The 12,450-nt window shown below is 45.6% G+C and overlaps 1 protein-coding gene across 1 annotated transcript; it reads right to left on the reverse strand.

Annotated features, from left to right (window-relative positions):
• Nucleotides 1-5,945: 5,945 nt before the first annotated feature.
• Nucleotides 5,946-11,252, reverse strand: LOC136456388 (protein DETOXIFICATION 14-like). The gene is made up of 7 exons (XM_066456238.1): nucleotides 10,873-11,252; nucleotides 7,797-8,341; nucleotides 7,601-7,687; nucleotides 7,434-7,490; nucleotides 7,097-7,335; nucleotides 6,797-7,002; nucleotides 5,946-6,305 (listed from the first exon to the last, which is right to left on the reverse strand). The coding sequence occupies exons 1-7, from the start codon at nucleotides 11,137-11,139 to the stop codon at nucleotides 6,249-6,251; spliced, it is 1,458 nt and encodes a 485-aa protein (XP_066312335.1). The 5' UTR covers nucleotides 11,140-11,252; the 3' UTR covers nucleotides 5,946-6,248.
• Nucleotides 11,253-12,450: the final 1,198 nt, after the last annotated feature.

Genomic DNA, 12,450 nt, shown 5'->3' on the forward strand with positions numbered 1-12,450 from the left:
ACCACGCCAAACTACGGCAGGCAACAAAAATGAGCAGAGGGGTTTGGACAACTTACCTTTTAGCTCCTCTATCATCTTGGTCGTGTGGTCTCGGAGCTGCGACTGGTCTTGCGCCAGTTTTCTGTTGTTCTCGTTCAGGCGATCACACTCCATGACCGCACGACTGTTCTCCTCTCGGAGACGGATCACTTCAGCTTCTAAGCCTGCACTACAGCTGTTACTACCAACAACGCAACAGCACTGGTCAGTAGTCGGTATGATAAAATGGCTACTTACTTGTTCTTTCCCGCTCTTTATTATTGAGCTGGATGACCAGGTTCTGGTTCTAGGACTCTTGCACCGTTTTTTCATGATTGGCGGCTTCAAGTCGCTGGCGCAAGCGTTCCACCTCCGCCGTCAGCTCCTTGTTGCTTGCAGCGATCCCCTCGATCTGGTCAAAGCATTTCTTGTGGTACCTTGCGGTCTTCATTAAGTCCTGTGTGCAGATAGCTAAGTAAGACAACTACGACTAGATAGCAAGACCAGGGGGTGAAGCAAAGCTTACCTGCACCTCCGTCATAAGCCGTTTCGCCACCCGTTCAACTTTCTTGGTTTCTTCGACCTCCGGGATTTCCTCATGGACAACCCATTGGTCGTTCCGCCAATGTGACACATACACATGTTGTCGCTTGTCTTGCAGATGGCCTAGGACCTCCTCCACCTCGTCCTCTTCGGGCTCTTCTTCGGGTCCTGGTGCTGGTCCGGCGTCAGTAACATCTGTGATCACCATAGCCTTCCCATGAGCTGTAGCGTCGATAAACGTGGTCTGTGCTCTCACCTCCGCCCGCTGCTCCTCAGTCTGCTCTGTTACCCTCGACGCTGAGGTGTTGCCCTCAGCAGGTTTAGCGCTCGGAGCACTCATGCCCGGCTCGGCTGTTCCCTCAACCACCTGCTCGGGGACTGTTGTTTGACTGTTTGCTTACTGAGGCCCCAACGGATCTTCTACTATGGGTTCCTCAGTGGTCGGCTGCTGGATAGTCTGCTCTGCACTTATTGGCGGTGCCACGCCACTTCTGGCTAGCTGGTCTGGACTTTCGGTGGATGCCGAGCTAGTACATTCGAGATAAGTTCAGAAAGTAATCATATTAAATGCAAATTGCTAACTTATAATAAGGCTACGAATACTTACATGTTGGAAGCACGGAATGATGTGGAGAAGGTGCGTCTCTTCGGCCGTACTTGCTCCACGTGCTGTGCGGGTGACTCCTGGTCTCCCTCTACATCCAGCACTGTCGCTGGGCCTTGGTGCTTGACCCCTCCGCTGCTTGTCCTTCACGCTGCAGTGGTCAGTGGCATGCTCGGTCGAGTTGTCACTCCCATCGCCGATCGCGTTCCTTGCCCAGGTACTCCCGAGGTCGACCCGGCTGCATCCTTCACCGCCGTTGGCAATGTGGGTCCCATAGGCGTGGAGGAGACACCTTGCTCCATCGACTCTAGTTGTTTCCTCCTTTTTCGAGGGACAAGTCAAAAGGTGTCTGCATCCTCTCCCTCCTCTGCGTCATTGTCCAACCAAGCAAAAATCGCCTACCGACGCTTGCTGGCCGGGTTCTCCTTCGGGCCCCCCTCGGGCTCATTGATATTTAGCGCACCCCCGGTGAGCAGGGTGGTTACTGATCTCTTCTTCGACTGTTTGGGGGCAGCCGGTTGCTTACCAGCGGCTTTGGCCGCTACCTCCTCTCCAGCTCCGAGCACCGCCCAGTCGACGTCCTCATCCTCGATTGCGACGCTGATCTGGGTGGTGGGATCAGCTCCTTGTGGCCACTCTACTCCAGGGGGTGGCGACACAAATACTATTGCTCTATCCCGACCATTAACCTGGGTAACAAAAGGGAGTGAACACAGTAAGTTTTCACTTATCCTACCACAATATAAGACTACGGGTACAAGGCAAGACGAGTTACCTTTGGGGGAGGCCGGGCAAGCTTGAAAGCATGCTCGATGTCGCTCAATCTGGCATAATTTGGATCGGCTAAGTTAAATAGCTTGCCCATTCTGGCTTTGACTTCGATTTTGTCAAGCGCCTCCTGCCTCGTCCTTGTCGGGTCCACGCTCCCTTGATACTCATAGCCAGGATGTACCCTCCTCTGGCAGGGCTGGATCCGTCGGCTGATGAATCTCCCGACCACGCTCGGACCATCTAGTTTTTTCCACGGGATCATTCCAAATATTTCTGGGATTTGTCCAAGATGCTCGGGTTTCTCTGACCAGCTTGTCCTCTTCTCCGGAATGTAGCCCATGTCGCACAGTGTAATTGTGTTCGGCTCTTTGTGGATGTAGAACCATTTCTTGTACCAGTCTTCGAGCGACGTGTTCCATGGGTAGTGCAGGTACTGGGCTTTCATGCCGTCATGGAGGTTGAGGTACACACCTTCGGCTATCTTCGAACCACCGCTTCCTTTCTTCCGTAGGCAAAAAAGATGGCGAAAAAAATCGAAATGGGGCTGGAAGCCGCCATATGCTTCGCAGAGATGTATAAAAGTGGCGACAAGGAGGATCGAGTTGGGATGCAGATTGCAAATCCCAATCTCATAGTAAAGACATAGCCCTTGAAGAAACGGATGTACCAGAACCCTAAATCCCCGTTTAAAGTAATCCTCGAACACCACGATCTCACCTGGTTGTGGATCGGGGTACCCCTCGCCCTCTGGCGCACGCCATCCTATGAGCTCCTTGTTGTGGAGTACCCCCATGGTGACGAGGTCTTCAATGGTCTGCTCGTTGCTTTTCGATTTCCACCATTCCTTCACCATGACCCCTGCTTTCTTCTACGCATCATTTTTCGCCATGACTCTGTCCTTGCTGGTGAACGGGGAAATGGCGGTGGATTGATTGGTGGCGATTTCGGATGTATTAGGGTTGGCGAGAGGAAGAAGAAAGCTGCGGTTGCGAATGGCAATAGGGTTCAGTATATAGTAACTTACCTATCCTATACTGTATTTAACCCAAGAGTTATGCCGTTTCGTCTGCCCGAGATTCTTGGGAGACGTGCGCACGCGCCGCAGACGGTTGTTTTCATAGCCTCGAGATCTACGCCAATATATGCGCCTCTTCATTGCTAGTGTGGGAGGGCCCACGCTGATGCACCTACTGACAGGTGCCACGCAACTGTTTGCTTGACAAGACAAAAAGGCAGTATGACGTGCTATACCCGTCTACTTCTTTGACCAGACGTGTCAGACCAGACTTGTCAGAGCAAATAAATAAATAAATACATGAAATAATAGTACAAGTGGAATATGGTTTTTAGCCACACTATTTGTGCTTGGGGATTATCCCGATCACCATCGTGCTCGGAGACTGTCCAGACCACCATTGTACTCGGGGACTGTCTAGACCACCATCGTGCTCGGAACTGTCTCGATCGCCCTCATGCACAGGGACTAAACTGACTACAGTTATTCTCGGGGATTCGTCGTTTACCCATGCTTCGCTCAGGGACTGCACCGACCATTCTCCGACCATTGGTCGGAGACCGCTCTCCTCGGCTACATGTGATTAGTACTCGCATACAGTTGAGAGGCATTTATTTTTTCTAACTTAGACCTTGCTACAAGGCTGATACCTCGCCTTCCAGCAAGCTCGGGGACTACATCGGTACGATGCACCTGCCGGTGCATCTCGTATCGCTTGTATGACGATTGGATTCTCAACTTAATTGGGAATTCTTTTTAGACCCTGGCACCACGTGCCTGCGTCACCTACTACCAGGCTCGGGGACTAAGTGGGCACACTTCACCTTGCGGTGAATGTGTTTATTTTATCGACCCCTACGCTCTGACTGTTGGCCATAACTACTACTGTACAAGGGTTACTTACATTTCTTTTCAGAAATACAAGTGGGCACACTTGATCAAGAAAGAAATCTTTTTCTTTTTTTCTTTAGAGCACCATGCATTCTTCGGACAACCGGAATTTTCGGCTATAATCGTGGTCTACTACTCTCTGTTCTGACCAGAATACTGGCACATTCGCTTGGTCAATGTTTCAACCAGTCGGAGATGACATGAAGACGGATCGCATTAGCCGAAGGAGATCGAACGGCGTGTCGCAGCATAATACATGGTGCTCAGGGACTAGCTGTGGGGGTATTAACCCCAATACCCTTACGGCTAGGCTTGGGCCGACCCAAACTAGGGGGTATGGCCCACTAGAAGACGACGCGTGGCCCGGCCAATCTGCTCGGAGTCCCGCGCAAGGAATCAAGACAGACTTGGAGATCAAGCAAGATCCTGGTCGGTTAGAATATGAATCCTTATCCGGCCACCTATGGCAATTGTAACTGGTTAGGATTAGTTTCCAGATCTGTAACCCTGCCCCCCAGACTATATAAGGCGGGCAGGGGACCCCTCTCAAAAACATCTCTCATTGACATACAACAATACAATCAGACGCAGGACGTAGGTATTACGCCTTCGTGGCGGCCGAACCTAGATAAAACCTCGTGTATGTCTTGTGTCACCATCTTGTTTGTAGCTTGCGTATCTGTCTGCCGATAATCTATTACCTTGGGCATACCCCTAGGTAGACTGCCGACCATATTTCGTCGACATACTACTTTCGGCGAAGAACTCCATCTCAACCACCTCTTTGACATAGAGTGGCTTCCTTAGAATGTTTTTCTGGTTTTGCAATAACACTTAAAGGTTTATGTCTAGCCACCCTGGATGGTCTGTGCGTGCCAAGCCAAGCACTAGAGGCTTGTGAGTCTCTGCTCTATGCAAATAAACAGACCGCAAGATCTGGGGCGACGCTAGGGGTATGCCCCTATATTCTACTCCCTCCGTTCCAAATTATAAGCCGCTTTGACTTTTTTGATATATCCGTTTTGTTATGCATCTAGATATAATAATATGTCTAAATACATAGCAAAACGGATGAACCAATAAAGTCAAAGTGACTTATAATTTGAAACGGAAGGAGTATGAAATACTCTCTTTTTTTCGTGCCATGGTGCATACTAAAATAACTGTTACGCTATTTTAGGAACTAAAAGTATAGCCTAGGACTTTGAATCTATTTATTAGTAAAATATAATATGATATTTTAATAAAGTATAATAAGTGTTAGTTGGCACTTGGATAAAAAAATTACAATAGTTAATAAAATTTAAAGTTGAAAGCAAAAATATATAGATTCACATGATCATAACAAAGCTAAGGTTTCATTAAAACATATATTGAAAACTCACGTAGATACAATGTAAAGGAGGAAAACCCATATAGAGTAATCGATAAATTTATCACAGCTAAATAGATATTATAGAGTATCTAAATGGGTATCATGTTATGAAATAAATATAGAGTAAAGATAATCAATTTTCATTAGTGGCACATACTTAATTTATCCATGAAACTTTAATTTCTTTTGTAATGTAAGATTCTAGACCGTTGTGGAGCACGGGCTAATGGATAGTACGTATATTTAACAAAAAATGGATATTTAAATATGCAAATTTGAGCAATTTTTTAAACCATCAGGATGAGTCAGTTTTGGTTAAATTTATTACAGATTTCAGAAAATCACACTAGAGATTCTTTTCAAGAAAGTTGGTAAACGATGACAAGGAAGCCGACAACCACCGAAGCTCTAATGAATGGCGGCCGTAACTATAACTATCTTCAGGTAGTGATTTTTTTTGTCGATAAGTTCCAACACGAAAGGCATAAGGATCTAGGCACTGTCTCGAAGAGAGGCTCAGTGAGATAGACATATATGTGAAGATTTAGACTACATAAAGCTTTACTATTCCTAGGATTGGTTTTGAGTTTTTCCTACGTAGCTTAGGTGAAAAGCGAAGAAGACCCCGTTCCCAAGGGGCCTGAGCTCTTTTGTTGGTACGAGATCATACGTCAAGAAGGTGGTGTGGGAGGTTTTGGACTGCAAACATAACACAGATGGAGCCACGATGTACATTTGGTGGTCTCGGTACATGCTACATAGAGTTTGGTGAGATGGTTTTTGCCTTGTTAGTCATATTGTCGAGTTGTTCGTTCCGTTTCACTCTCCACTTTACATGATAGATACAAAAAATCAATCGTAGGAAGGCAAATCTCAAAGCAAGATCCCATTTGCCTTGGTGAGGTGAGAAACTTTGCAGGGGATGGCCTGATCCCCTCTCCTCGTGAACGCGACGGCCCACAGGAATGACAAGCAAACGCCTTCCCCTGCAAATCCAGTGTGGAAATGTTGCTCGGGTGCACATCATGGATTCATGGCACCGGCTCATGTGGCTTGTCGCTGAACACCCTCTCTCTGGCCTTCTCAGCCTGCGAACACAACAAGCGCAACGCATCATGAGAGAGAGAGAGAGAGCACACAAGCCTTCGAAGATGACTAGTAGATTATAAAACGCGTTTGTTTTCCTCAGGCAAAAGTTTAGCCATGTCATATCGAATCTTTGATACTAATTAGAAGTATTAAATATAGGCTAATTACAAAAGTAATTACATAGATTGAGGCTAATTTGCGAGACGAATCTATTAAGTCTAATTAGTCTATGATTTGACAAGGTGGTGCTACTTTAAGCATTTGCTAATTATTGATTAATTAGGCTTAATAGATTTGTCTCGCTAATTAGCCTACTCCTATGGAATTAGTTTTCTAATTCGCTCATGTTTAGTCCTCCTAGTTAGCATCCGAACGTCCGATGTGACACAACTAAACTTCAGCCACTGAATCCAGACAAAATATTTGTTCATCTTTGCTGCTGCAATAAATTGTGTGCATCCTTGCTGATGGATCAGAGAAATGAACGTACCATCTTGGGCCAGTCGGTGAAGAATGTAATGGCGGACATGAGCGTGGTCTGCGACAGGGAGCCGCAGACGATGCCCATCCAGAGCCCCCTGGACCCCATGTGCAGCACAAAGCCGAGGAGGATCGCCATCGGGATCCCCAGCAGGTAGAACGAGCCAAGGTTGACGTACGCGCCCAGGTGCTGCCACCCGCACCCGCGGGCGACGCCTGATGAGAAGGGACGACAGAGGTGGTAGACAAATCAGAGGACTGCGATTATGTTGGAGTATTGCTTTTTGAAATGTTAGATACAACAACAAACCTGAGAGAATTCCTTGTATACAGTCAGTTATGACAGTGATGCAGACCAGAGGAACTATGGCGGCGACCGAAGATATGACCTCCTCCTCGCTGCTGTACGCGATGCCCACAAGGCGCCGCGCCGCTAGAAGGGTTCCGCTCACGACAACCGCGTCGATCCCCGCCATGGACAGCACCACGCGGACTGCTGATCGAGCTCCGTCAGGGTTCCCAGCACCCAGTTCATTTGCTACTCGTGTGCTGCTTTTTGGTAAGAATGATCAAATGATGAACTGCTTGAATTCAAAAGAGACAGAGTAAGCATCTTCCATGAAAGCTAAGTTCCATCGGAATCGTACCTTCCAGCAGCTCCAAGCCCGAAAGGTATAGTGAAGAGTAACGTTACACTTGTGAGACTGTTACAAAAGGATTTCGGAAACATTAGGTAAACATCGTTGTCGATGCAGAATCATGTTTGCATATATGTATATATACTGTGACCCTGGATTCACTCTGTAGTCTGTACCAGATCGAAAGCACTGAGGTCTGCAGCTCTGGGTTGGGTAGAAGCCCAGACATGAGAATAAGGAGCTCAAATGACCACCATTCAAGACTGGGACAAAAAAAAAACAAAAAATATCAGACACAGGTCAAAGAGGAATTCACCATATAGAGAGAGAGATTAGAGAAAGAGAAGCATAAATGTAGGATGTGGTGATTACCACATCATGAGTGCAGAAGGCAGGGCTAGGCGCAGGAACGCGTCCACTCCCCTGAAGACGTCGATCGTCGGGCGCGCGCGCGTCTCCTTGCAAGAGCTCGAGAACACGATGTACCCAACAAGCATGGCCACGTTCAGCCAGTACGATATGCTTATCGTCAGGGCAGCGCCTGTGTACCCAAGGCCAGTCTTGAACACCATGACGTAGCAGAGCGGGATGTGGATCGCCGCCGTCGCCACGGACGACAGCAGCAGCGGGTATATCAGGCTCTGCGTCTGCAGGAACTTGGTGAGCGGCTGGATCACCGCGTTGGCGAAGAGCCCCGGGATCATCCAGATCATGTACCTCCCGGCGCCTTGCGAGATGAGAGGGTCTTGCCCTATGAGGACCAGGATCTTGTCCATGAACACCCAGAGGAGCGAGAGAGGGACGCAGACCACCAGGAGGGTGACGACCGCTCTGTAAGTGTCTAGGCCTAGTTTATGGTACTGTTTTGCACCGTAGGCCTGGCCACATAGCGTCTCCAGTGCACTTGCCAATCCGATCTGTCTCGCAAGTGCAAAGCAGGCCAAACAATAATAGTCAATAGCAGGTGAAGATGCTCAATGCTAGCAGGGAAATCATGGCTGTTTTTGTCACGGCGGAAAAAGAGAGCCAGTGAAAAGTTGTGTGTCAATAAGTTTTGAGCGTAGCCCTTGTGTTGCGGAGTGGATCCCACAAGTTATGTAGGAGCATTAGTGCATTTAAATTTACGTTTAAGTAGATAATATTTGTAGAAGCAAAAGTATTATTTGCGTTTAAGTTGATAAAATTGGATATGTTTCATCATAACTTGTTTAATTCGGAGGACATTGGCACGTGGAATGATGTTTAATTCTAATTTTGATTAAATATGACATGAGGCTAGATATATGTGGGGTGATAATCTAATTTTAGATTGAGGCAATTGGGTTGTACAGTGATGATCAACTATTTTAGACTGAGACAATTGGATTGTGCAATGATGATTTATTTGTGATGTATATCGATGATGTCTTTTGATTTGCAACCTGAGTTCTAATTAAATGTTCCCGAGCACAAATCCATTACTTAATGTCTTTTGATTTGCAATTGCTAATTATAATTATTCCTCAGCACAATTTCATTGCCTCTGTGATGTCTTCTAATTAGCAATCAAATTTCAATTGCGATGAGACTATGTTTGCCTTGGGATGGCACTTCATTTTAATTTTTTAAATTTAATTGCGCATTTGAATTTGGATCATTTGTAGTAACTACTAATATTATAGTTTTCAATCATATAGTGTCGAATAGATTGAATGTATATAGTATGTGGGAAAAGAGAGAGAAACAAAAGCATGGACTCTGTTTTGAGTGTTAATTCTAGAGTTGAGCCTAGAAAATAATACGCATAAAAGTATAGAGAGCCTTCAAATCAAAAGTATGAACCTAATTTAAGGGCTTATAATAAAGTTGCTCTAAACAAGAGGTGATACATGCTAAATTAGCTTTTCTTGCATCTAACATCTTACATGTGACACAACACAATGACTAACCTGAAGTCTTAAATGTTCCCGAACACAAATCCATTACTTAATGTCTTTTGATGTGCAGTTGCTAATTATAATCATTCCTGAGCACAATTGCATTGACTGTGATGTCTTCTAATTAGCAATCAAATTTGAATTGCGATGAGACTATGTTTGCCTTGGGATGGCACTTTATTTTAATTTTTTAAAATTTAATTGCACATCTAAATTTGGATCATTTGTATTAAATACTAATATTATAGTTTTCAATCATATAGTGTCGAATAGATTGAATGCCTATAGTATGTGAGAAAAGAGAGAGAAACAAAAGCATGGACTCTGATCTGAGTGTTAATTCTAGAGTTGAGCCTAGAAAATAATACGCACAAAAGTATAGAGAGCCTTCAAATCAAAAGCATGAACCTAATTTAAGGGCTTATAATAAAGTTGCTCTAAACAAGAGGTGATACATGCTAAATTAGCTTTTCTTGTATCTTACATCCACTGTGACAGAATACAATGACTAACCTGAAGTCTTAAAATGAAAAGCCTAGTCAATGTCATCTTATATTACATTATCATTACTAAAATATTACCCGGATACTGATGCACTCAGAAAAAATAATCAACAGCATTCGCCGTGAACCACAGTTTATGTGCAATATGATATTTCCGGTGGAGAACGACACTATGTATTTTTTATCATAAAAATTCTACCAAGGAAACATACTCTAATCTCCAGAGGGCTACTTACGCTGAATTTGCTAATAATAATAATAAAAAGCAAACTATGCTGAAATAATGACTGACCTAAACTGAAGAGTATGCATAGTCAAATTCTTCTTTGACATTATACTGACTAAACATGTTACAGGGCACTGCTATCAGAAATCAAACGTCCCATAGTTTTGTCATAACGCATACTTCCGGTGGAAAAAAATGCCTGGAACCATCAGGAGGCTGCTAACTCGCACAAATCAAACGTCGTAGGGAGTAGATGGATTGCATACTTTTTTCCAGTCTTACTGCAAAGCCCTTGTCGCTAACGGACTAGTTGAACTACCCCGTAGTAAATATCTTTGAACCATTCAGATGGCATCCACTAGTTCAGTATCATAATTTCCAGTCACATATAAAGAAACCAAAGTCACGTGACCACATATGCACCTGCAACGAGACAGGCTATCGACAAACTAAGAACCCATCAAAACCATGTTCTTCGCTCGTTAGCATCACAAGATCGCACTGAAGAATCTCACTGATGATTTGCCAAGAACTCGGAAACGGCAGGGCAATCCATGGCGCCCAGATGGAGGTCGACCACCGGGAACCGAGAAATGCACAGTGTGCAAACGCAAAGCAGCGATCGAGATGGCTTTCTCCACTCCGACCAAGAAAACGTTCAAAGATCACGACGCGAGCAGCACGGAACGGCACGCGAAATTAAAGGTAAATAAGAGCCCAAAATATGGGGGCGAGAACGAAAACAGGGGAAAGCGGCCGGGGGGGGGGGGGGGGGGGGGGGGGGGGGGGTACGGTGTACGGACCAGGAGGCTGAACCCGGAGACGTTGGCGAGGGAGGTGGCGATGGCGGCGGAGGAGAGCGGGAGCACGCCGGGGAGGTGCCCCACCATCATGTTGGACGACACCTGGACGGCGTACTGCGACAGGTTCACCACCACCATGGGCAGGGCCAGGTACCCCACCCACCCGGCCTCGCGCGCCCACCGCCTCCACCACGCCTGGTCCTCCTGCGCCGACCGCGGCAGCAGCAGCGGCCGCGCGGCCTCATCCTCCTCCCTCGCGGCGGCCATCTCGGGCTCGGCCGGCCTCGGCCACTCTCCCGGTCTCGGGTCTCCCCAGGCGCCTCTCTCGCTCAGAGGCTCAGAGCCGTACCGATGTTTGGAGCTGCATGTGGATCGAGTTAGTCATGTTTGTCCGAAAGTTCTCAGGCCGGTCTCGGCACGGCACTGCACGGCGTCGATCTCGACATAGCGACAGCACGTGTCAAGCTGTCAAAGGTCATACTCCGTCTGGGACAGTGATCGTGGTCGTGGGATGCGTGTCGGTAAAACTTTATTAATTTTATCTAAGTTTATATAAAATACGTGTAACATTTATATCTCAAATAAGTTTAATATGAAAGAATATTCAATGATCTATCTAATGATATTAATTATATATTATAAATATTAATATTCGTTTACATATAATTGGTCAAAGTTAAAAAAAACGTTGATTTTTTGGAAAGCGAGAACGACTTTTATTTTGGGACAGAGAGAGTAGTCATCACCAACACACACAGACCGCGCGCGCGTCTCTCTCGGTTGGTACTCTCTCCACCCCAAATAAATCAATTTCTATAATCCGTGCAAGTCAAACTATCTTAAGTTTATTAATTTTATAGAAAAGAGTAACATCTATGATATATAAATGAGCATATTATGAATATATTCTATGGCATATCTAATGGTACAAATTTGATATCATAAATCTTGATAGGGTTTTGTAGAAATTCGGTCAAAGTTTAAATTTTTTTACTTAAGATAACTCTAGAAATCTGTTTATTCAAGGACAGAGGGAGTATATAAATACTACACGACAAAATTTTCTACCAGACGTCCAAAATTCATGTATTTTGCTATTGTACATCGCCAACTCAAGAATTGGCCGAGTACCACTGTGTTTCTTTATTGGAACACATCATAAACAATAGAATAATCTTTTCGCTGATTTGGGAAAAGAGAAACTTGTGTGAATGGACAATTTTGCCTCTGCTCAACGAACATGGTCCAACTTAACTCGTTAGTACTTGGTACCTGGTCGGTCGCTCTCCCAACGTCTTCTTCCTCCCAAAACCTCGTGCCTTGTCTCTGATCTCTATTGTCCTCAAAATTTTCCCCGTTCAAACCCTAGCCACCAAGGAGGCAGAATGGCGGTGATCTCTCAAACCACGTCGACTTTGAGCCCACCATCTCTAGCGGCATTCTAGTCTGAGATGTCCATTGAGGACTTGAAGGAAGGCTTTGAGTTGTTGAAGGAACGAGTTGAGTGTTGCTGTCAGTGCAGAAAGTGATCAACAAATAAATATTTGTAGTTTTGTCGTACGTTGTGATCGGAGGTGG

This window comes from Miscanthus floridulus, chromosome 6 (assembly GCF_019320115.1).
Source record: "Miscanthus floridulus cultivar M001 chromosome 6, ASM1932011v1, whole genome shotgun sequence".
Classification (NCBI taxonomy): domain Eukaryota; kingdom Viridiplantae; phylum Streptophyta; class Magnoliopsida; order Poales; family Poaceae; genus Miscanthus; species Miscanthus floridulus.